Source organism: Thalassophryne amazonica, chromosome 13 (genome assembly GCF_902500255.1).
Source record: "Thalassophryne amazonica chromosome 13, fThaAma1.1, whole genome shotgun sequence".
Classification (NCBI taxonomy): domain Eukaryota; kingdom Metazoa; phylum Chordata; class Actinopteri; order Batrachoidiformes; family Batrachoididae; genus Thalassophryne; species Thalassophryne amazonica.
In genome coordinates this window covers 70,980,138-71,007,018 of record NC_047115.1, presented here as the reverse complement: position 1 = coordinate 71,007,018, position 26,881 = coordinate 70,980,138, and the positions used below count along the sequence as shown (strand labels likewise).

General features: G+C 45.8%; 1 protein-coding gene across 3 annotated transcripts in view; it reads left to right on the top strand.

Moving 5' to 3' along the window:
* Positions 1-26,881, top strand: part of ttc7a (tetratricopeptide repeat domain 7A) — a 173,994-nt gene that overhangs the window by 87,421 nt on the left and 59,692 nt on the right. For all 3 annotated transcript variants that reach the window (XM_034184728.1, XM_034184730.1, XM_034184729.1), the window contains 2 exons: positions 3,824-3,940; positions 14,800-14,912. In XM_034184728.1, the coding sequence (XP_034040619.1) occupies positions 3,824-3,940; positions 14,800-14,912 (230 nt within the window). The remainder of the gene's footprint in view (positions 1-3,823; positions 3,941-14,799; positions 14,913-26,881) is intronic.

Genomic DNA, 26,881 nt, shown 5'->3' with positions numbered 1-26,881 from the left:
TTTATTTTCCACCATCTTTATCATCTCATCTCAAACACACATACACACTTGCTAAATTCGAAAGACCAACGACCTGTGAATCCGTAACGAGGCACATTGCACCAAGAGTTTTCTTCCCTTACAGATGAACTCTTCTTCCTCCATTATTGATTGTCACCCTTCCTCCCTTCAGCCATCTCTTCATCTTTCCCTCTATCCCCATTCATCACCTCCTCCCTCTGACAGGAGCGTGCAGAATAATTGGTGCAGCCTTCAACCATGGACAGCTAGGCGAGCAGGTGAAACGTGGTGAATAGCATTTTCCAGTAGTATCAGAGTTGATACATAAAGGGGCAGGAGAGTGCAGATTTTCATTCTTGCATTCAAATCAGCAGGAGACTTCACTAATGAACTTTTCCCATCTACTGAAAGTGGTGTTAATGAGTAAAATCAACTGGGGTGGCTGCAGTTTCAAGGAAAACCTGCAACCTGTCAACCCTTCCAATAGTGAGTTTGAGACCACTGACATAGTCAGTCTCACTTTCTCTCCTCACACTCAGTGATGAATGCTGCAGAAGACAGACTACATTTTCGGACATCCCCTTCTTGTCATTTCTGCACCCTTTCACATCAGAGACTCCTATGTGACTAAACCAGCTATTTTATAAAATGCTGAATGGAAACACTCTGTGACCAGTACTCATCAACCTCTAAAGCCAACAGCCTGTTGTTGATGAACGTCTTTATTACCTCTCTGTTTGCTGTTGATCCACACACTTCTGTCCACATTTGAGACACTGTTGTTCCAAGCATCTGTCCTGCTCCCGTGGAAGCTTGAAGACATGTTGATGGCTTGACTGCATGTGTATCGTCGTGCATATGTCCATCCATTCATTACAGGCTGCCAGTCTATCACAGGGCCGACACACAGACAAACAAACACATTCACACTCTCACTCACACGTACAATCATTAATTCACCTAACCTACATGTAATGAAATGGGAGGAAGCTGAAGCACCCAGAGGGAACCCATGCAATCAAGGGGAGAATATGCAAACTCCACACAAAAAGAACAAGGGCAGAAGTGAACCTGAAACCTTTATACACAGTGAAGCAAAGAAGTATTTGATTTTTGCAGAAAAGTAACCCCAAAAATGATGTTTCCACCCCATGCTTCATGGTTGGGACGACGTTCTTGGGGTTGTTCTCATCCTCCAAACATGCCAAATGGAGTTGATATCAAAAAGCTTTATTTTGGTCTCATCTGACCATATGACCTTCTCCCATGCCTCCTCTCAATCATTCAGATGGTCATTGGTGAACTTCAAAGGGGCCTGGACATGTGCTGGTGTGAGCAGAGGGACCTTGCGTGCCCTGCAGGATTTTAAACCATGACGGCATCATGTGTTACTAATGTAATCTTGGCGACTGTCGTCCCAGCTGTCTTCAGGTTATTGACCAGGTCCTCCTGTGTTGTTCTGGGCTTTCTCAGAATCATCTTTACCCCACGAGGCGAAATCTTGCATGGAGCCCCAGATTGAGGAAGATTGACAGTCATCTTGTGTTTCTTCCATTTTCTAATAATTACACCATCAGTTGTTGTCTTCTACCAAGCTGCTTGCCTGTTGCCTGTCTTGCTGCTGTCCTGTAGTCCATCCCAGCCTTGTGCAGGTCTACAGTTTTATCCCTGGTGTCCTTAGACAGCTCTTTGGTCTTGGCTATGGTGGATAGGTTGGATTGTGATTGACTGAGTGTGTGAGCAGGTGTCTTTTATACAGGTAACAAGTTCAAACAGGTGCAATTAATACAGGTAAAGAGTGCAGAATAAGAGGGTTTCTTAAAGAAAAATTAACAGGCCTGTGAGAGACAGAATGCTGTCTGGTTGGTAGGTGATTAAATACTTATTTCATGCAATAAAATGCTAATTAATTATTTAAAAATCATACAATGTGGTTTTCTGAATTTTGTGTGTACCTTGCAAAATTGTCAGTGGATCAAATACTTATTTGCCTCATTGTAGATGCAGTCATGTTCTCAAGACTCTCTTCTTTTACAATCTGCGTGTAGATTCATACATACGTACAGGCAGCGGCTTGTGCTCTCGATCGTCTGCATTGTGTTGTGATTGTTGACTCCTCCCACTTGCTCTCCTCAGGATGCAAACTAACCAGAAGGATGGGTCAAAAACCCAGGCCTCTGGCCCCATGGTCAGAGAATCCTATTAGCTGTTGGCGAGTGAGGTATACCGACTACAACATGCACAGCCGCTCCTGATGGCCTCCGTAACACACACACACACACACACACACACACACGTACCTTCATGTAACTCAAACCTATTATTACTGCTGCTAGTCTGATCACCTCCTCTATCAAGCATGGCTGGTCTTCTGTCTGTTTGTCCTGTGTGTCTCCTTCTCTCTTCTCCCTGTTAGCATCCTTGTTGTTGCCACAGACACTGTCTTGATCCGCACATTTCACTGTCACGGGTTGTTTAATGTGTGTCACCCCTTTAATTTATGGAAAAATAAAAGGGGGCAGCAAATCACTGCTATATTAAAAATGACATGTATTCTTGATGGACAGCACGGTGACTTAGTGGTTTGCACTGTTGCCTCACAGCAAGTTTGCATGTTCTCCCCATGCTTGCATGTGTTCTCTCTGGGTGCCCCGGCCTCCTCCCACACAAGCCATACGTGTTAGGTGAATTGGTAACTTTAAATTGATCATAGGTGTGTGTGCAGGTGTGACTGTGTTTGTCTATGTGTGGCCCTGCGATAGACTGACGTCCTGTCCAGGGTGTACCCTGCCTCACGCCATATAACTGCTGGGATAAGCTCCAGGTCCCCCTGTGACCCTTGATTGGAGTAAGCGGGTATACAAAATGGATAGATGTGTATATATATTCTTAATGGTATACGCTGGCTGTGACTCATGCTAAAGTGACCTATACAGACAAGGGGTTTAAAAAAAGAATGAAATTTGAAGTGTTTATTGTCCTGGTGCTTTTTGTCTTATTGTATGGTTTTGCAATTTGAATGGTTACCATTGACCTAAGGCAATGACTGGATGTCTTAGGTACTCTGGAGTTCTTGGGTGCCACTGGAATGACTGTGGGTCAAATGAATAGTTTCTTACCAAGATGCAGATGATGACTGTTACTTGCTTTGTGAGGGAATGTCAGCTGCAACATTTTGGACATGTGGCTAGGCATGAAACAGCACACAGGTTGCCTCAGTTTTGAAGACCCCAGCAACTGGAGAAGGCCAAGGGGGATGCCCACCCTTCACCTGGCTGTGATATGTAAATGGCTACTTTTGATAGGTGGAGATGGACTGGTTGTCTGCCTGGGTACAATCCGAGGTGGTTCTGAAGGGCAGTGGATGTGGCATGTGCACATGCTCCCAAACCCGACCTGTGCAAAAAAAGCCACAATCGCTTGCGTGGCTCAGATAGTTTACCAGACTCACACAGAGAATTTGTGGGTTATGTGCAATGAATCCATTTGAACACTGGCCACAGTTCTAACCCTTTGTTATAACTGCTGTGAAACCATGCAGTTGTTCTTACTTTGTCTTTGTTGTGTGTTCACAGCTCATTTGATCTATGACAGAACAGGTTTGACTAGGCTTTGGTCACCCACACACTCCTTCAGGACAAATGTTTCACTTTAAAATGTATTCCACATAATCTCCTTGATATGTGGAGTTGCTGGGTAAGAAAATAGGTTCTGTGCAGCAGCTTCACCATACAAGTGCACAAGCACATGATGTGCTCTTATGACAATTAAAGAAGTACATAAAACTCATTAAAGTTGAATTTGTGTGTGTTGTCTTATCCAGTTTGATGTTCACTAAAGTGAAGCTTGAGGAAACCCTGTTTGGGCCGGCTGTAGCTCTCCAGACTTGTGAAGACATGCTGCAACGATGGCAAAGCCGTTATGATGTCAGTCGCTCCAGGTTAGTATGTTTTTACACGTTACAGATGTGATTGTTTTACTGCTCAAGTGTATTTTGTGTTGCACTGAGAGCGCTGTGAATCCATAATTCTATTAATCTCCTCTAATTTGTGTTATCTGGTTAGTATAGAAATACTAACATGCTAATCTACGCCTGTTGGCATGTTAGCATTGTAGTATAGTGACTTCAGCATGTTAAAGTGTAGGTGACACCAAAAAATGTGCACAGATAATCACTAAAAATTATGAAATGTTGATATTTTAAAAAATCCTGAAGAATAAAAGCCAATGATAAGTGCGCACGTGAAGGTTAAACAACAGGTGTCTGAAGCCTGCGCTCTATTTCAGCCCTCAGCCTCGACCATATTGTTGCTACGTCATCACGAGAACGGCACCCGCTGATTCAAGCCCATATCAATTGTAAACACAGTGGAGATTGAGCTGTTTTCGGACGATTTTCGTGTGTGTGTGGGGGGGCTTCTTTTTTTCTAAGTCCAATCTGAAGGTGTTTCTGAAAAAGCTGTGGGGACACAGCCTTATGGTTTTGAGCCTTATTTAGACCACAATGAGGGAGACTAAACCTTGGTGGAAGACTTTCTGTTGTGAAAGTGTAGGAACACGGACCCACAACAGGGGCGCAAATGAACGGACAATGGAGGAAGTCAAATAACAACACTTTACTGTTGTGAAGAAGCACAACCAACACGGCGAATTACAATTATAAACAAGTAGTCAATTCACAAAAAATGTGTCACGTGGGCAGGCTCGAAGATAAGAGACGTCCGTCCAAAGCAGAACCGGAGCCACACGATTTCCTCCGCCACCGAACCCCGGGAATACTGGAGCCGCCAAGTCCCGAACACCCAGGTGGCCACTGCCTCCGCTTGTCGGATCTGGTACTGCTGGCGAGGAACAAAAACAGTTAGATGTGGGTGCGTGTGCACCCAGCAACACGTATGGTGGGAAAACCACCTCCACCTCTCGTCGAAAAAAGAAACAGAATATCTGCTGTCCAAACACACACAAGCAACAGATATTCCTGTCAGAAACACAGTCAGCTGAGAACGTTACCTCCTTGGTAGAGCGATATCTCGGCAAAGAAGTGGAGATGACGTCTTGCAGATATACCGCTGCAGATCAGATGATTGGTAACAGCTGTCGTAGGTGACAGCTGTCACCCCGGCTGCTCCTGTGAGGTGGCAGCACCCTCTGGTGCCTGGAGCCCGCACTCCAGGCAGGGTGCCCTCTGGTGGTGGTGGGCCAGCAGTACCTCCTCTTCAGCGGCCCACACAACAGGACCCCCCCCCCCTCAACGGGCGCCTCCTGGCGCCCGTCCAGGCTTGTCCGGGTGGCGGCGGTAGAAATCGGCCAGGAGGGCCGGGTCCAGGATGAAGCTCCTCTTCACCCAGCAGCGTTCTTCGGGGCCGTACCCCTCCCAGTCCACCAAATACTGGAAGCCCCGGCCCATCCTTCGGACATCCAAGAGCCGGCGCACAGTCCAAGCCGGCTCGCCATCGATGATCCGGGCGGGAGGTGGTGCCGGACCCGGAGTACAGAGGGGTGAGGTGTAATGTGGCTTAATCCGGGACACATGGAAAACGGGATGGATCCGCAGTGAGGCCGGAAGCTGAAGCCTCACCGCGGCTGGACTGATGACCTTGAGGATTTTAAATGGACCGATGTACCGATCCTGCAGTTTAGGGGAGACCACTTGGAGGGGAATGTCCTTTGTTGACAGCCACACTTCCTGCCCTGGCCGATACATAGGGGCCGGGGTCCGCCGACGGTCTGCATGGGCTTTCGTCCTCATCCGGGCCCTCAGCAAAGCAGAACGGGCGGCACGCCACACCCGACGGCACTTCCGTAGGTGGGCCTGGACCGAGGGCACACCGACCTCTCCCTCAACCACCGGAAACAAAGGAGGCTGGTACCCCAGACACACCTCAAAAGGGGAGAGGCCGGTGGCTGACGACACCTGGCTGTTATGGGCATACTCGATCCAGGCCAAATGGGTACTCCAGGCCGCCGGGTGCGCGGCCGTCACGCAACGCAGGGCCTGTTCCACCTCCTGATTGGCCCGTTCTGCTTGCCCGTTGGTCTGGGGATGATACCCGGATGAGAGACTTACCGTGGCCCCCAGTTCCCGGCAGAAGCTCCTCCAGACTTGCGAGGAGAACTGGGGACCGCGATCAGAGACGATGTCTGTTGGAATCCCATGCAGCCGGACGACGTGGTGGACCAGGAGGTCCGCTGTCTCCTGGGCAGTAGGGAGCTTCGGGAGGGCCACGAAGTGGGCCGCCTTGGAGAATCGGTCCACTATCGTGAGGATGGTGGTGTTGCCCTGGGACGGTGGGAGGCCCGTGACAAAATCCAGGCCGATGTGGGACCAGGGGCGATGAGGCACGGGTAGCGGCTGGAGCAGTCCCGAAGCCCTGCGATGATCAGCCTTGCCCCTGGCGCAGGTGGTGCAGGCCTGGATATAATCCCGGACGTCTGCCTCTAGGGACGCCCACCAGAAGCGCTGCCGGACAACTGCCACGGTTCTTCGCACCCCTGGATGACAGGAGAGCTTGGAGCCATGACAGAAGTCCAGGACTGCAGCCCTAGCCTCTGGTGGGACGTAGAGTCTGTTCTTCGGCCCAGTTCCGGGATCCGGGATTCGTTCCAGGGCCTCCCGGACGGTTCTCTCTATGTCCCAGGTGAGGGTGGCCACGATAGTGGACTCCGGGATGATGGGTTCCGGTGGATCCGACAACTCCGCTTTGACTTCATCTTCATGTACCCGGGACAAGGCATCCGATCTCTGGTTTTTGGTCCCGGGACGGTAGGTGATCCGGAAGTCAAAACGGCCGAAGAACAGTGACCAGCGGGCTTGCCTGGGGTTCAGCCGCTTGGCGGTCCTGATATACTCCAGGTTCCGGTGGTCAGTGAAAACCGTGAATGGCACGGATGTTCCCTCCAACAGATGTCTCCACTCTTCAAGAGCCTCTTTCACCGCAAGGAGTTCTCGATTGCCGACGTCATAGTTCCGTTCGGCCGCGGTCAACCTGCGGGAAAAATAGGCACACGGGTGAAGGACCTTATCGGTCCTCCCGCTCTGGGAAAGCACAGCTCCTATCCCTGAGTCCGAGGCGTCCACTTCAACCACTAACTGGCGACTAGGATCGGGCTGCACCAGAACGGGTGCAGACGAGAAGCGCCGTTCTCCTTGAACGCGGCATCGCAACGATCCGACCAGGTGAAGGGGACTTTTGGTGAGGTCAGGGCTGTCAGGGGGCTAACTACCTGACTGTAGCCCTTAATGAACCTCCTGTAGAAATTTGCAAAGCCGAGGAACTGTTGCAGCTTCCTACGGCTGGTGGGTTGGGGCCAGTCTCTCACCGCCGCGACCTTGGCCGGATCAGGAGCGACGGAGTTAGGGGAGATGATAAACCCCAGGAAGGACAAAGACGTGCGGTGGAACTCGCACTTCTCGCCCTTTACAAACAGTCGGTTCTCCAACAACCGCTGCAGGACCTGACGTACATGCCGGACATGAGTCTCAGGATCCAGAGAAAAGATGAGTATATCGTCCAGATATACGAAGACGAATCGGTGCAGGAAATCCCGCAAGACATAATTAACCAATGCTTGGAACGTCGCGGGGGCGTTTGTAAGACCGAACGGCATGACCAGGTACTCAAAATGACCTAAGGGGGTGTTAAATGCCGTCTTCCACTCGTCTCCCTTCCAGATCCGAACCAGGTGATACGCATTTCTAAGATCTAGCTTAGTGAACATTTGGGCTCCATGCAGGGGCGTGAACACTGAATCCAACAAGGGCAATGGGTATCGGTTACGAACCGTGATTTCGTTCAGCCCCCTATAATCAATGCATGGACATAGTCCGCCATCCTTTTTCCCCACAAAAAAGAAACCTGCACCCATCGGGGAGGTGGAATTCCGGCTCAACCTGGCAGCTAGAGAGTCCCGGATGTAGGTCTCCATTGATTCGCGCTCAGGTCGTGAGAGGTTGTACAGCCTGCTGGACGGGAACTCAACGCCTGGAACCAAATCAATGGCACAATCGTACGGGCGTTGCAGGGGAAGTGTGAGCGCCAGATCCTTGCTGAACACGTCCACAAGGTTATGGTACTCCACCGGCACTGTCCCGAGATTGGGCGGGACTCTGACCTCCTCCTTAGCCTGGGAACCGGGAGGAACCGAGGAACCTAAACATACCCGATGGCAGGTCTCGCTCCACTGAACCACTACCCCGGACGGCCAATCGATCCGGGGATTGTGTTTTAACATCCAGGGGAACCCTAGAATCACGCGGGAGGTGGCAGGAGTCACAAAAAACTCGATCTCCTCCCGGTGGTTCCCTGACACCACCAGAGTTACTGGAGGTGTCTTATGTGTGATTAAAGGGAGTAGGGAGCCATCTAGTGCCCGTACTTGCACAGGTGAAGTAAGTGCCACCAGAGGGAGCCCTGCCTCCCTGGCCCATTTGCTGTCTAGCAAATTCCCTTCAGAGCCCGTGTCCACCAGTGCTGGGGCCTTCAGGGTTAAATCCTCATAAAGGATTGTAACCGGGAGTCATGTGGCAATATGGGTGTGTCCCACGTGAATGTCTTGGCCCACCCCTAGCCCAGTTTCTAGGGGCGGGCGTTGGTGTTTTAACCGCTCGGGGCAGTCCCTCACTTGATGCTCTATCGAGCCACAAACAAAGCACGCTCCGCGGACCAGCCTCCTCTGTCTATCTGGTGGTCTAAATGTGGCCCTGCTCGTGTCCATAGCTTCATCAGCAGGGGGAGCTGTAACCACACGGAGCGTAGAGGCCGTGGAGCGTGGGGAGGACGTAGCTCGGTTGGAACCGGAAGGGAGAGGGATAGCGCGTGCCCGGCCACGCCCTTCGTCTCGTTCCCGACGGCGTTCTTCTAACCGATTGTCTAATCGTATAACCAGATCAATAAGCCCGTCTAAATCCCGCGGTTCGTCCTTAGCCACCAGGTGCTCCTTCAGGACCAACGACAGTCTGTTTACGAAGGCGGCACGGAGGGCAGTGCTATTCCAGCTGGACCTCGCCGCCGCGATGCGGAAGTCGACTGCATAAGCAGCTGCGCTCCGGCGCCCCTGTCTCATTGACAGCAGCACGGCTGAAGCGGTCTCTCCTCTATTTGGGTGATCGAACACTGTTCTGAACTCCCTCAGAAACCCATCATATGTCTGAAGGAGCCGTGAATTTTGCTCCCAGAGCGCTGTAGCCCAAGCGCGTGCCTCACCGCGAAGCAGAGTTATAACATAAGCTATCTTGCTAGCATCAGTCGCGTACATGACGGGACGTTGTGCGAAGACGAGCGAACACTGCATAAGAAAGTCCGCGCACGTCTCCACACAACTCCCGTACGGCTCTGGAGGGCTTATGTATGCTTCAGGGGAAGGTGGGAGGGGTCGTTGAACGACCTGTGGAATGTCAACGTTGCGCACAGGATCGACAGGAGGGAGAGCCGCAGCAGCGCCCTGAGGGCGCGCTTCCACCTGAGCGGCGAGAGCCTCCACCCTGCGGTTAAGGAGGACGTTCTGCTCGGTCATTAGATCCAACCGAGCCGTAAAGGCGGTGAGGATTCGCTGCAACTCACCGATCATTCCTCCTGCAGACGCCTGTGCACCCTGTTCTTCCATTGGCCGTTCAACAGCCGGTTGACGCCCCTCGGGGTCCATGACGTTGGCCGAGATATCCTGTTGTGAAAGTGTAGGAACACGGACCCACAACAGGGGCGCAAATGAACGGACAATGGAGGAAGTCAAATAACAACACTTTACTGTTGTGAAGAAGCACAACCAACACGGCGAATTACAATTATAGACAAGTAGTCAATTCACAAAAAATGTGTCACGTGGGCAGGCTCGAAGATAAGAGACATCCGTCCAAAGCAGAACCGGAGCCACACGATTTCCTCCGCCACCGAACCCCGGGAATACTGGAGCCGCCAAGTCCCGAACACCCAGGTGGCCACTGCCTCCGCTTGTCGGATCTGGTACTGCTGGCGAGGAACAAAAACAGTTAGATGTGGGTGCGTGTGCACCCAGCAACACGTATGGTGGGAAAACCACCTCCACCTCTCGTCGAAAAAAGAAACAGAATATCTGCTGTCCAAACACACACAAGCAACAGATATTCCTGTCAGAAACACAGTCAGCTGAGAACGTTACCTCCTTGGTAGAGCGATATCTCGGCAAAGAAGTGGAGATGACGTCTTGCAGATATACCGCTGCGGATCAGATGATTGGTAACAGCTGTCGTAGGTGACAGCTGTCACCCCGGCTGCTCCTGTGAGGTGGCAGCGCCCTCTGGTGCCTGGAGCCCGCACTCCAGGCAGGGTGCCCTCTGGTGGTGGTAGGCCAGCAGTACCTCCTCTTCAGCGGCCCACACAACACTTTCTGTCTGACAACAGTGACGACATTGTCAGAGTTCAGAACACAGAATGGTGATTATAAAAATAAATAAATAAATAATGTAGGCGATTGTGGCATGCAGGTGGAGATGAAAACCTTTTTTTCCCCAGGTATGTGGTCATAATCGACTGATTAAAAAAAAAATAGAAAAAAAGTTTATTTTACTATCTTTGACATTTATGGGGGTTTTTTTCTTAGAAAAAGGTACATACATTTCAAATCTGAAAAATTACACAAGGGACTGAAAATATCAGCTGTTTTAAAATAAATCTTGTTTCCTTCTTGAATATAGTTAGTGTACTGTACATTAGTAGCGTAATAAACAAGCTATTATTAAATATTAAAACCATTCACATAAGGAGCAAATAATATAGTCTTACCTGTCCCTTTCAGTGAGATCATCTTCAGTCTGATAAAAACCTATTCACCTTTACAAAATGACATCTGAAAATAATTTAATTCCTTATGTCCTGGCTGAAGAAAGGTCCATTTGTCACAAGTTTGGTGCCAGGTTACAGCGCCGGCTCTAATCCGTTGATGGATCGAGTCTCTGCTGTGGACGAAACTTTCTCTTGTTCCACCGCAGGCCGCTTTTCGCCGCAAGTTGAAAGACTCCCAGTCCTTCATCAGCTCATAATGTCTCAGTCTGAACCAGATGAAACTGTCCCATGAAACACAAAAGAATAAAATAAAATAAAATAATGTGAAAATAGTCCGTTTTGCCTTCGTGTCAAGTGGAGAAGCCGCAGACACCCTGTTCATCTGTATAAGTGTTCCACCTGCCAATCAAAAAGATTTTGTCGGTGAGAATTAGCCATTCTGACACCGAAAATACCGTGCAGCTCTGACCCAAACCACTCGGTTGAAACGGGGCTGTCAGTAGCCTGTAAAAATACATAAATTAATGGGACTATTAAGATAGTGGTTGAATGGACTGCATTTATATAGCGCTTTTCCATCTGCATCAGACACTGAAAGCGCTTTACAAATAATGCCGCACATTCACCCCAATGTGAGGGTGCTGCCATACAAGGCGCTCACTACATCCTGGGAGCAATAGGGGTTCCAGCGCTAATGCCACTTCCTCCTCCAGTGTCGGGCCTCGTCCGGAAGTTCCTGGTTTTTAGTGGCACGCAATATTTCTCTCTTCAGTAACTGCGAACCAGGAAAGGATCAATTTCAAACTGTTTAATTTTAGTCTTAAATACTCAAAAAAAAAATTACATGTAGTGTCACCTACACTTTAAGGTGCCTTAACAGTTGCATGAATTTGATCCGTGCACTGGTACACAATCTGTCGTGCCAGAGAGTAAACTCGTTGTAAACTCATTGTAAACCATTCATGAATATTGTTGAAAATGATGACTGTGGAATGGGAAATAACCTATTTATTTGTTAAAGCTATATTAAGCAACAGCAGTCATTTTAAACATATGAGCTATGTTAGCATATAGTTGTCAGACCTGGATACTAAAGGTACCTTGACACTTGCAAGAATTTGATCCGTGCACTAATATGTAGTCTGCCATGCCAGAGAGTAAACTCATTGTAAACCGTTGTAAACTGTGCGCGGCTTCATGCAAGTGCGCAAAGATCAAACTCTCTGCCACGCGTTTACTATGTGAACTTTACGTGAACATTGTGCAAACAATTAAAAAACACTGAGTGTGAGTGCGAGCCATTGCGCCAGTGCACCACATCACAGTGCAGCTCATCGGAACAATTATGACGAGATGTTAAATCTATCATAAACATACTTTTACAGCTATTCATAAGAAGGAATGAACATGCAACTATTTACTAAGCCAATAGAATATTACAAATAATTTCCTTTTAGACTGTTCCAAATGTGTTTTCCACGTCAAAAAAGCTGCAGCTGTAATGGTCCTCTGTGATTCCGGAAACGATTAGGGGTGTTTTCTTCAGTCAAACTCCAAGATAAAATGATTAATCTGCTACGAAATAATTATTTTATATATGCAGCGTCCAGCGGCACAAAACACAGCATCCAGCTGGGAACACAGTGGTTGGCATTGTCATGATGAATTGTGCGACAGTGCAGGGTTTAAATGCGTGCAAGTGTCAAGGCACCTTTACTCTTGCTGATTGTTTGGAGCATTCCTAAAGCCCCTTTCACACCGGGGCTGCTCCCAGTTGCTCCCTGTGGCGTCATGACGACGCAGGAATTTCTGTCTCAGGTGCGTGCAGCAGGGGGCAGAGAGGAGGTGAGATCGCAGTCTGCAGGTTCTCTGCACAGAGAAGTCAGAGTGCACAGTTTGGCTGCAGACAGACTGTGCACTCTGACTTCTCTTCTGCTTGTTGTGCTGAGCTGCAGGGCTGCGCTCTGAGTTCTGTTATAGTTTATCTTTCCTCCCTTGATCGCAAGATGCGCGCGCGCGTCCTTTAGCAAATGTGGAGATTGTTGGAGTTCTACTTGATGTTGACATGTCCTGGACTTATGTCCTTTTTAACTGTGATGAGAGAGTGAGGAGAGAAAGGAACCAACTGCCTGCAGACCATTTTTTTTTCTTTTCTTTCCTCCTTTGACCGCGAGATGCACACGCATGAGCGAACCGTCAAGCAATGCGGAGATGTCTGGAGTTCTACTTGATGTTGACATGTCCTGTCTCAGGACTTATGTCCTTTTTTGTCCTTTTTTTTTAACTGTGATGTGAGGGTTTGAGCAGAGAACAAGGAAATAATGCCTGAAGCCAGACTTTTTTTTTCTTTTAATTGTTCACTTGTGCGCGCGTGAACGAACGTCCATGAGTGGACTCGAGATGTCCGGACTTTTTACTGGATATTTCTGGCAATCAGTCTGCATATTTTTTTTTCAGCGTGTAGTTTTTACTGCATTGAGTACACGGTATAAAAACAGTCCTGTGTGATTTATACTGCGGGAACAGTGGAACACAGCAGGAATCATAAATTGGCTCCGAGTCACGCCGGGTAACGCCTCTTTGCCCCGAGTTACGCCTCTTTGCCCCGGCTTGCGCTGGAACCACTTCCTTTCTGCGTCGAGCACAGGACGCCAAAAAAATTAAACAGGTTTAATTTTTCGGCGCCCGACTTGCTTCCTCCTTTGCGCCCTCGCGCTGTTGTGGCGCCGAGCTGCATCGGCACTGAGTTGCTTCCACGCGGCGTCGTCATAATGACGCACAGCGCAACCTGGAGCAACCGGGAGCAGCCCCGGTGTGAAAGGGGCTTAAAGGTGCCCTGACACTTGCACGACTTTGATCCACGCATTTGTATGCACATTGTTGTGACGATCCCACCTGCTGTGTTCCCAGTTGGACTCCGTGCTTTGTTCCACTGGCTGCCATGCACTGTGCGCTGCACGCTGCATATATACAATAATTATTTTATAGCAGATTAATCATTTTCTGTCTAAGTTGGCCGTTTGAAAATGGCTCTAATCGCATCTGGAATCACACAGCAGCGCTCCAGCTGCTGCTTTTCTCGCACACGCGTGCACTTAATGAGGTGGAGAATGTATTTGGAGCTGTATAAAAAGGTAATTATTTGTCATGTTTATATTGTAATAGCTTGGTAAAACCCTTGCATGTTCATCCCTTCTTGTGTGCAGCTGTAAAAGTATGTTTATGATAGATTTAACATCTTGTTATAATTGTTTAGACAGCTGCACTGTGATGCAGTGCGCTGACACAATCACTCGCACTCACATGCTGTGTTTTTAACTTGTTTTTGCAATGTTCACAGTTTACACTGGTTAACAACGAGCTTGAGACGAGTTTACTCTTGTGCACAGCAGTGTGTGTGCAAGTGCGCGAATCAAAGTCGTGCAAGTGTCAGGTGGCCTTAAAAGTTGTAGTAACACATATTAAGATGTGAAAGGCCTCACTTTAATATGCTAACATTAGCATATAGGGGTGATGGCAAGCCATTAAGTGTGCTTGTTTCCAGTCTCCCTTTTTCAAAGCCACCCTTGCCCATTCTCCATGGAATGTGGCGTTGTGTCAGGAAGGGCATCCAGCGCTAAACTTGTGCTAAATCAACATGTAGATTGACCTTAGATCTGCTGTGGTGACCCTGAGTGAAACAAGAGAGAAGCTGAAGCCTTATCATATATGCATAGTTTTGCCAAGTAGCACAGGAGCATCCAGTGGCTTAGCATTTCAAAATATGACAAGCTTTCGAAGCGCACAATTTCATCCTAGGTCTACAAGGGACAATTTCCAGTTTTCTGGGAGAATTGTAATCTTTGTGTAGGAATCTGTTGTATGACCTCTTGATCCCGAGCACCTTATCTTTCCTAGATGAGTTGCTGCACAGTGGAGCATCTCAAATACTCTCTGTATAGTTACACTCTTTGTATGTGGAGCTCTCAATATAATATTGTGTTTCCCTGTGCAGATTTTGTCCAAGCATAGCTTCATATGTGTGTGTACATGTGTGTTGCAGTGAGACTGATGACAGCAGCAGTGTACCAGCAGTCGAGAGGCCAGAAGTCACCTCTGGAGCCAGGAAAACCTCCATCCACCTCACCCTGCCTGACTTCCAGGATACCTCCAATGGTTGGCATTCTCTGACTGAAATTGAGCTTGAAATGACTGATGCTGGTTAACTTAGAATTGTAATGTGTCAGACTGATCATTTTCCAGGTAACCATCGATCTCTGGTGTTCAGTAAACACCAGAGAAAAAGAAGAATGTATAAGTCAGTCTATGTCCCAGTGCTTTTGACCTATTCTGAGTTCACACTGCGCTTACTTGCTTGCAGCACAGATTGGGTTGCAGATGTGATATTTAAATATCAGTAGTCTGATCATTGCCACACACCTCGTGCTAACTTGAGTGTGTATTTAGGTGATTGCTTTACCATTCAGGAGTGCACATCCTTTATGTGATCAGTCATATATAGGCCCTGAGGCTCATTAGTATCAATACTTATCTGTTGGGAAAGTGTAGTGACATGGACCCACAACAGGGGGTGCAAATGAACGGTCAATAGATGAGCCAAAATATAACAATTTAATGTTGTGAATGTGCACAATGAACATACAGACAATCTCAGAATATCACAACAGTCAATACACAAAGGTGACGTGTGGGCAGGCTCGAGGATAGAAGACATCTGTCCTGAGGAGAGCCGGAACCACACGATTTCCGCCGCCCCAGAACCTGGTGAATACTGGAGCCGCCAAGTCCCGAATTCCCAGGTGATCACCGTCCCCGACTGTCGGATCTGGTACTGCTGGCGAAGAACAAAGGCAGTCAAGTGTGGGTGTGTGTACACCCAGTAACAATAACGGTGGGAATGCCACCTCCACCTCTCACTCAATAACTTGCAGAGTACTGAAGATTCCTCAGGGAAAAGAGTGCCTTCTAGCGCTCTCTTAGCTTCCACTGACAGCGGTACCGGTACTCCTGCAAACACTCACAATATACAAACAATATTGCAAAACGGCTGAGGATATTACCTCCAATGAAGTATGATATCTCGGCAACGAGGTGGAGATGACGTCTGGTCTTTATGGTGTGAGATGATGTTGAGTAGATGGGTGACAGCTGTCAAGAGGTAATGAGCGACAGCTGTCACCCCCGGCTGTGTCCATGGCGGCAGCGCCCTCTCGTGCCTGAAGCCCGCACTTCAGGCAGAGCGCCCACTGGTGGTGGGCCAGCAGTACCTCCTCTTCTGGCGGCCCACACACAACATTATCCCTGGATTACACAGCATGAAACAAACGGGAGTCTATAGCTCCCCTTGAATAGGACCCTGGTCTGAAGCAGGTTACTTCCCCAGCCAAAGCTGGCACCATTTACAGCTGGTTGGCATGGTTGTTGGTGCCAGACAGGCTAGTCTGAGTATTTCAGAAACTGCTGATCTACAGGGATATTCACACACAACCATCTCTATGGTTTACAGAGAATGGTCCAAAACAGAGAAGATATCCAGTGAGCGGCATTTGTGTGGACAAAAATGCCTTGTTGATGTCAGAGGTCAGAGGAGAATGGGCAGACTGGTTGAATGGGTGACTGTGTGATGCAGTCATGTCAATATGGACTAACATCTCTGAGGAATGTTTCCAACACCTTGTTGAATCTATGCCATGAAGAATTAAGGCAGTTCCGAAGGCAAAAGGGGGTCCAACCAGGTGTACCTAATAAAGTAACCGGTGAGTGTATATAGTGTGTGGAACTTAAAAAAAAATAAAATCTTAGTAAAAAAATAATTAAAATTAAATGGTTAAAAGAAAAAGGAGAAGAGCTGATGTCCATCAGCAGGTTAGTCTGAATCTCTCATGTTACAAAGTATGAAGACAAATTGAACTACAAGAATACAACTTTCCTTTCTTTCCCCAAGTATTATCTCCTCTGCTTTGTTAACGTGTGGGTGGTTGTGGCTGAATTTGGGAAAAAAGTGTTCCCAGACATTTTTAAACTTTGAGCATTATGTGACGAAGTGCTGCTCTGTCTCTGCAGCACTTCCTCCACGTTGGCACAGCCGTTCTTTTGGTCGCCATGTCTTTTTATATCTGCCTGTTTCGATGGCCAGGCTGTGAGCACTCAGTTTGTACTTTATCAACATGTTTCTTTGTTGTACAGGTAGGGTGCCACACTGTACTGTTTTTTAGAGCCAGACAGCATGGCATTTTACTTTGTGTATGTGATTTTGTGTTCCAATTAGTGCGATATTTTTATTTTTCTTGCCTTAGAATTTGGTTTACACTGATTGTTCTGCTCTTAGGCTGGTCTTCAAATAGAATCCTGCTTGAACTATACTCAACAAAAATATAAACGCAACACGTTTGGTTTTGCTCCCATTTTGTATGAGATGAACTCAAAGATCTAAAACTTTTTCCACATACACAATATCACCATTTCCCTCAAATATTGTTCACAAACCAGTCGAAATCTGTGATAGTGAGCACTTCTCCTTTGCTGAGATAATCCATCCCACCTCACAGGTGTGCCATACCAAGATGCTGATTAGACACCATGATTAGTGCACAGGTGTGCCTTAGACTGCCCACAATAAAAGGCCACTCTGTAAGGTGCAGTTTTATTTTATTGGGAGGGGATACCAGTCAGTATCTGGTGTGACCACCATTTGCCTCATGCAGTGCAACACATCTCCTTCGCATCATCCGTGAAGAGAACACCTCTCCAACATGCCAAATGCCAGCGAATGTCAGCATTTGCCCACTCAAGTCGGTTACGACGACGAACTGGAGTCAGGTCGAGACCCCGATGAGGACGACAAGCATGCAGATGAGCTTCCCTGAGACGGTTTCTGACAGTTTGTGCAGAAATTCTTTGGTTATGCAAACCGATTGTTTCAGCAGCTGTCCGAGTGGCTGGTCTCAGACGATCTTGGAGGTGAACATGCTGGATGTGGAGGTCCTGGCCTGGTGTGGTTACACGTGGTCTGCGGTTGTGAGGCTGGTTGGATGTACTGCCAAATTCTCTGAAACACCTTTGGAGACGGCTTATGGTAGAGACATGAACATTCAATACATGAGCAACAGCTCTGGTTGACATTCCTGCTGTCAGCACGCCAATTGCACGCTCCCTCAAATCTTGCGACATCTGTGGCATTGTGCTGTGTGATAAAACTGCACCTTTCAGAGTGGCCTTTTATTGTGGGCAGTCTAAGGCACACCTGTGTACTAATCATGGTGTCTAATCAGCATCTTGATATGTCACACCTGTGAGGTGGGATGGATTATCTCAGGAAAGGAGAAGTGCTCACTATCACAGATTTAGACTGGTTTGTGAACAATATTTGAGAGAAATGGTGATATTGTGTATGTGGAAAAAGTTTTAGATCTTTGAGTTCATCTCATACAAAATGGGAGCAAAACCAAAAGTGTTGCGTTTATATTTTTGTTGAGTGTAGATTGGGACCAAAGCCTGGAGACCACCTTTGCACGTCTCTTGGTATTGCACAATGGTGGGCATACTTCAGATAATCCGATAACAGATAATTATCGAAGATAACGTTTTCATTATCAGATTATCTTTTTAGATAACTTTAAAAACCATTATGAGACTAATTATCTTCCGATGAATTGTCATCCGACCAATAACGTAGTAAACCAAGCTGAACAACAGCAAACATTTTTAAAATTTAAAATCAGTTGAGACCTACCTGTTGAAAGTTTCTACCCTCTGCAAACAGAAGAGAGCTAATTTCAGGAGAAACCACTCTACGCTCTGCAGGCAAAGAAGAACTGATCAGAAAAAAAAATCACTTCCTTTAACACCATACTAATATGCTGGCAATATCACCAAAGTCATCCAGAGGCATACATTTTTAATTTATGGTTCAAATTTTAACCAAACAAGTTGGACAAGTTATTTAAAATTACTGTCATGCCTGAAGTTTTATAAAGTGAAAACATCAGATATATGTTTTAGTTTTAAAGTAATGTGCTAATTTTTAAGGTTTTGTGAGCACATGCTGTGCCCAGCAGTGCATTATGGGTAATCTCAGTACGTTCACGACAGGACAAATGCATTTCAGACACTCTGTTCAGGCTCCACGGACAGCAGCATTAAACTCTAGTGCCTAAAACTCTTGTGAATATACGAGGTCTATTAGAAAAGTATCCGACCTTATTATTTTTTTCAAAAACCATATGGATTTGAATCACGTGTGATTGCGTCAGCCAAGCTTGAACCTTCGTGCGCATGCATGAGTTTTTTCACGCCTGTCGGTTGCGTCATTCGCCTGTGAGCAGGCTTTGAGTGAGGAGTGGTCCACCGCTCTCGTCGTTTTTTTCATTGTTTAGGAATGGCTCAGAGACTGCCGCTTTGCTTGATCAAAATGTTTTCAGAAACTGTGAGGGACATCAAAGTGGACACCATTCAAGAAATTCAAATGGTTTTTGGTGAATATTTTATGGGCTTCAAAGAGATTACGGAGTGTTACTGTCACTTTAAGGACGGCCCAGAGCGACTGGTGGTGCGCCGCGCTCCGAAGCATCCATCGACAGGCTGAGCGACCATTTCATTTGTAAATGGATGGCTGTATGGATCCGTGACCATCGTGTGCAATTTCTCTGGTTATCACAAGAGCTGGACATCAACAATTTTCCGGCAGATTTCACTTTTAACAAGAGATTTTCTCATGGAAAGCCAAGCGGAGGCTTCGCGCGTCACGATGGATTTGCTGCTGGAGCGAGACAAAACCACCTCTGTTTTGGTCTCACAGTACGGCTTTGAGATGGCGTTCAGACAGCTGTCGGTGGTTTTTCCATCGAGTGATTATCCGAGAAATTGTGGATGTGCCTGGACATGCCAGAACATGTCCTGTGAGGCTTCATCACGGCGTTGCTTTGCGCCATGCGGCACCGCCGCGACGTGCGGAATTCCTCCGCACGTCTGTCTCAATGTGCCGAAAAAGTGCTGATGTCCACGTCTTTTCACAATTCCTGTGCAAGCCAGATGACATCCCGGATAAAACACAGCATCCAGTTTGGAAATGAACGGCACATTCCACTGTTACAGGAGTTTTTGTCATGGAAAGAGGAGCGGAGGCTTCACGCGTCGCGGCGGTTACTTTTCTAATAGACCTCGTATTCTCTGGGTTTATAGACGTTATTGTATTTGCGTTTGTTAAATTCCACGCATCGTAAATGTAGCAGACAGATTATCTGGAATTTTATTTTGGCAAGTTTTCAAGGCCTCTACTGCCATCTACTGGCCAGTAGTGTTCATGGCAGTATTCGCCCTAAGTACTAAGCATCTGGGCACCAGTAGATAGCAGTGTTCTATTTATTTGGACCCCGGTTATATCAGATGGTTGTCAAATCAACTTTTTGGCTTTGCAAATGGCTTTTATTTTTTTTACAAATTAAGTTTAAAAACAAAACAACAGCAACAGCAAAAAACATTACAAGATCAAGCTCTGCGGTGTTTGCACAGGCACAGTGCGAGCGGTTGGACGCTTGTGGCCCCTCAGCAGCAGGATAACCTCACGACGGCTGACCAGAATAATATCAAACAGGTTTGATTTTCATTCGACCATACAGTCGGTGATCAGGAGGTGGTCGTGAGATGTTGAACGCAGCTTGTTACTCCATGTACACTACACGATGCAGGACGCGCGATTAACCTGAAACTCGTTCCAAAAATTTCTCACACGAATGAAAAATCATCTGAAAAAGGGCCAAAACTCACATAGTGTAAAGCCAACATTTATGTGTCAACACAATATTGAGTGCACATTTTACAACATCAGAAAACGTGCGCACATCATAAAACGTGCACACGGCACTAATAAAAAGTGCGCACATTCTCTCCACATGCAAAACATTTTGCGATGACACTTCCAGGGCACCATAAAAATGCCTGTTTTTACAAATAAAAAATGGAATATTTTACAAAAGCACATTTATCTGTAAACACCAACACACAACACACGTCACATTAACGTGTTGGTTTACATAATGAATGACTGAACCAATCAGTGTTTAGCAGAGGCACTTTTACCCAGAATCCTTTGCAATCTGTGTTTCTTACAAAACCTCAGAATTAGTGCATTATTCAACATTAAAAGATATATGTTATATTTTAACTTTGTACAAATGACAGAATTGACATTAATGGAGTTATTCTATCAGTATTCACACAAAACCATAAGTCCGGATGCCTTTATTTTTCAAGACCTCCGCCTGACCGGAGCATTGTGATTGGTAGAGAGCTGGCTTTGTGGCTAGTCTCAGGGTGCTCAGACATAGAAGTGCTGACTCATTGTTTGGGTCTTTTGTCGCTTTTTATGCTTCCAAAAGCGATTGTGGTGTTAAAAATCAAATTCAGCTTGTTAGCAGTTGCAAATGTACCAGAGACAATACTGGAATTTATCGGTTATCTGTAACTTCCGATACATTTTTGGGTGGTTCATCGGTTTGTCTTTATCAAAGATAACTTTTCAGTTATCTGATTATCTGTTATCAACGTTAATTTTTTGGTTATCTGTGCCCACCACTGGTATTGCAGGGCTTCGTGCTAGTCGAAGTGGTGATCACTTTGTTTTAGATGGAGCCAGTATTTAATTGATTACTTGCATGTTGAATACTTTTCATATAGTGATGGTAAATTCTACTGTTGATCATAACTATTGAAAACAGAAAAAGAATTAATAGTATCATGTTAAAGTCTCTTTTTATGCCATATTTAATTCATGATTGTTGACAAATTTGAGGAATTTGTCATTTAGAAAGGGTCAAAATGGTGAAATTCTGTGAGGCTTGACTTGTCTGACATTTTGGAATCTGAGGCCCTTGACGATTAGGCCTGCGTATGTCGACCATATTAAAAACTCTGGCATACGCTGGCGTACGTCTAATAAATTAATGCAGCTGTCACACCTTGACGATTAACCAGTGTATTCCAACAGCCCGTTTCCAGCCAGTGGTGTGGGTCGGTACCGCACCATGTGGTGTGGGTCAGAAACAGAGTAATTTAACATTTTTTTTGTGTGTGTGTATTTTCATTTTTTGTCTTGAGTCGACTAGCTGTGGTAAACACTGCTGTGAGTGAATGAAGTGCTGTCTTTTTAAATGTTTAAAGCGCTGTTGATTGCTGATCCAGTCTGATCAGGTCATCACAGACCTGAATAATGAAACGCTGTGATTATTTAAACTTTTAAAGCACCAGTCAACCGTGATCAGGTGTGATCAGACCTGAATGAAGTGCTGTGTGATCTGTCAGTATGGTGATCACCAACAGCAACGGCACTTTAAATGTTTAAACAGCGCATTAATCATGTGTGATCACCCTGATTAATCGATCAGGTCATCTGATGATCACACCAAAGCGACGGCGCTTTAAAAGTTGAAAGCATCAGAGCGCGACACCGGCAGAAATGCACCTGGAGCAGAAAAACCACAGAGGGACTTGTTTTAAAACGCTACCTTTCTAGCCACAAATTAAAGTATTTTCAGATGTCATTTTCAAAAATCAGGAGCTTTATGTGGATTCATGTCCATCTGTGATGGTGAATTGGACTGAAATGAACAGGTCAGATTTACTCCATGTGTGAATTAAACAGTCGATCTGCATAAGGACTGCGGGTTTCAGCCAATCAGTGGCCAGCATTATTGGATGGATTTAGTCTTATGAGTAAATTACAAGAAAGGTGTGCCAACAATCACATAACTTACCTACAACTTATGTCCTGCATCTGCGGGACGTATGAGTCACACGCTGGCATGTGTTGAAAATTTTAAGCATGTCCAAAAATTTTTGAGGAGCTCAGCTTATTAGGACATATATCAGTGAACTTCAGCGTGTTTCAATGTGCTATTAACTTATAAAAAAAACTTACCCTTAACTTGTTGGAGTTATGCCAGCATTTTTTAATGCAATTTGTGTTTGCTGGCTAAATCGTCAAGGTGTGACAGGGCCTTAAGCATGTGGACTGTCAGTGGGAGAGAATAAACATGCAAATTTTGAGCTGTGTGGAGTGTGAAACAGCTGAGAAAACTGTGGCCGCAGAAATCTGAACAGATTTACGTATACAGATGGAAACTAGCCTAATAGGGCAGCGCAGTCTCGTTTGAACCCCTGTGTGATATTGTGAGATTTGACCACATCCAGAGACAGTCCCTGGGCGGAGTGTGGGAGTTTCAGTACAAACCATTCAGTTACACATTACTGGTGCACATGCTCGAACTCTGAGTCTCGCTCTCATTTGGCTACCAAAGATAGGTAGCATGACTGCGTGTGTTACGGGAGACATGTAGCTTTAATTAACATGTTGCTAAAGTGTGTGTTGAGGACGTCCATCTGAGTATCCATAGCTACATCTCCTTTGATCTGTCTGTTCCCCCTGAGCTTAGGCCTGTCCCTATTAGGGCAGAAAGGAGGATCATTACAGAAACAACAGCTGGCACAGTCTGCACCCTGTTTGACCACCATGCTTTTATTGATGGTACATATGTGGACGACTTTGCGCATTGTTTTTTGTGTGTGCCACTGTATTGGACCAATGAGCTCCCCTAAAGTCTAACAGTGTTGCTCGTAAACAGTCATGCCCTTGATTAAATTGAATTTTGAATTTATTTATTGGCACACAAACTCGACAATAACAAAAACTGATGCACAAGACAATTCCACAGTGACATGTGTGACCAAAAAGGGGGTGAGCAAAGGCAACGCTTATAAACGCCCACCCCATAGATACATACGTACATACATGTACTGAACATACACGTGTTCAGAATAATATTAGCGCTATGTGACTAAAAAGATTAATCCAGGTTTTGAGTATATTTCTTATTGTTACATGGGAAACAAGGTACCAGTAGATTCAGTAGATTCTCACAAATCCAACAAGACCAAGCATTCATGATATGCACACTCTTATGGCTATGAAACTGGGCTATTATTAAAAAAAAGTAGAAAAGGGGGTGTTCACAATAATAGTAGCATCTGCTGTTGACGCTACAAACTCAAAACTATTATGTTCAAACTGCTTTTTTAGCAATCCTGTGAATCACTAAACTAGTATTTAGTTGTATAACCACAGTTTTTCATGATTTCTTCACATCTGCAAGGCATTCATTTTGTTGGTTTGGAACCAAGATTTTGCTCGTTTACTAGTGTGCTTGGGGTCATTGTCTTGTTGAAACACCCATTTCAAGGGCATGTCCTCTTCAGCATAAGGCAACGTGACCTCTTCAAGTATTTTGACATGTCCAAACTGATCCATGATACCTGGTATGCGATATATAGGCCCAACACCATAGTAGGAGAAACATGCCCATATCATGATGCTTGCACCACCATGCTTCACTGTCTTCACTGTGAACTGTGGCTTGAATTCAGAGTTTGTGGGTCGTCTCACAAACTGTCTGCGGCCCTTGGACCCAAAAAGAACAATTTTACTCTCATCAGTCCACAAAATATTCCTCCATTTCTCTTTATGCCAGTTGATGTGTTCTTTGGCACATGTCTTTTATTTAACAGAGGGACTTTGCAGGGGATTCTTGCAAATAAATTAGCTTCACACAGGCATCTTCTAACTGTCACAGCACTTACAGGTAACTCCAGACTGTCTTTGATCATCCTGGAGCTGATCAATGGGTGAGCCTTTGCCATTCTGGTTATTCTTCTATCCATTTTGATGTTTGTTTTCCATTTTCTTCCACGCATCTCTGTTTTTTTTGTCCATTTTAAAGCATTGGAGATCATTGTAGATGAACAGCCTATAATTTTTTGCACCTGCGTATAGGTTTTCCCCTCTCCAATCAACTTTTTAATCAAACTACGCTGTTCTTCTGAACAATGTCTTGAAAATGAGAGGAAAATGGGACGCCATTTTCCTCATGCTTTCAAAGAGAAAAGCATGTTCAACAGGTGCTGGCTTCATCCTTAAATAGGGGACACCTGATTCACACCTGTTTGTTCCACAGAATTGATGAGTGACGTCCAGTGTATTTGATTTCCTCCCTTAAAAGCTTTTTGAAAATGTTGTTGACTCAGTAGTGCCAGGGGTCACCAAAATCTTTTACATCTCCCTTTCATCCGGTGTTTTCCCAGCCTCCTTTAAACACGCGGTGATAGAACCCAGACTCAAAAAGCCTTACCTGGATAAATCCAAACTTATGAACTTTAGGCCAGTATCCAAGCTCCCATTTCTATCGAAAATGCTGGAAAAAGTGGTAGCAAAACAATTGACACATTATCTCGAGAAAAACAACATATATGATAAATTTCAGTCAGGTTTTCAGAAACACCACTCTACCGAGACCTCACTGCTGAAAATGTCCAGTGACATCATGATGTCCGCTGATTCCGGAAGGTGCACAGTGTTGGTTCTTTTAGACCTGTCCTCCACCTTTGACGCGGTCGACCACACCATCATGGTCAACAGGTTGCGAGATTTGGTGGGGATGACGGGCCCTGTGTTGGACTGGTTTACCTCCTACTTGACTGGCAGATCGTGTCAGTGAACCATGTTATGTCTGAATCAGCGGGTTTACAGTATGGTGTTCCATAAGGTGCAGTGCTAGGCCCACTCCTGTTCCTTTTGTATTCTTCCACTTGGCCAGATAATTCAGCACTTCAGTTATGTGTCCTATCATATGTTCGCTGATGACATACAGTTGTACTGTTCGTTTAAGATTTCAGAGGTTGCAAACTGAACTCTTTATTTGACTGCCTGTTACAGGTGAAAAAGTGGCTGAATGACAACAGTCTACAATTAAACTTGGAGAAAACTGAGACACTTATTATTGCTCCCGGTAGTGCTCTCCCTGACATGAAGCAGCAGCTGGGCAAGCGGAGTTCTTCGGCCAAACCAAGCATGCTCAGTCTTGGTGTTATCTTTGATGAAGCTATGTCTCTCTCACAACGTTCGAGTAGGCTGGTTAAAAACTGTTTTTCCAACTTCGTAATATCGCCAAGCTGAGACATATGTTATCTCATAATGAGTTGGAAACAATTATCCATGTGTTTATTTCCTCACGGTTGGACTACTGTTATAGCTTGTTCACCTGTCTCAATAAAAAGGATCTGAAACGCTTACAATATGTACAAAATTCTGCTGCGAGACTCCTGATGCACACAAATATGAGAGCCCTCATCACTCACATTCTACAGTCTCTTCATTGGCTTCCGGTCGCCTTCAGAATAAACTTTAAAATACTAGTTTTGACATTCAGAGCCCTTCATGTACAGGCTCCTGAATATATTGCTGACCTGATCCAGCCCTACACTTCTGCTCGCAGTTTGAGATCTTCAGGACAGAACCTGCTGATGGTTCCCAAGACCTGCTTCAAAACCCAAGGTGACAGATCTTTTAAAGCCGCAGCACCTTGTCTCTGGAATGAACTGCCCTTGTTCTTGCATTCTCTGGATTGTGTAGAGACTTTCAAAAAGCAACTCAAGGCTCTCTTTTTTAAAACAGGCTTTCAAAGCTTTTAGACGGTTGCCACTCATGTTTTATTTTTTGTATTGTGATATTTTGTCTTGTGAAGGACTTTGTGACCTCTGTCTGTGAAAAGCGCTACATAATTAAAGTTTACTTACTTACTTTCTTAGTTACTAATTGCATTGAAACATCAAGTTCAGGTGAAGTGTAAACATAACAGGTGCAGATTGTGCTATTGTTGACTGCTCAAATAGTTATTATAGACTTGAAAGGTGGCATAAAAGCCAGTGTGAGACTCATAATTGTGACCACAAAAAGCTGCAATGCACATGCCCATATCTGCTGGTAATCTCATACACATAAAATCTTTAGAGGATTGCCTTGCACCAGTGAAAAGCTGGATGTCCAGCAATTTCTTACCTTTAAACTCAGGTAAGACCGAGATGATGGTTCTTGGTCCAGCAAGACATTGGCATCAGCTTGACCAGCTAATGCTTAGCCTAGGCTCATGTGTCATACATCACACTGACAAAGTGAGGAACCTTGGGGTGATTTTTGATCCTACATTGTCCTTTGACCTACACATTAGAGATATTACGAGGACTGCTTTGTTCCACCTGCAAAATATAGCGAAGATTGAGTCTCCCATCCTGTCTATGGT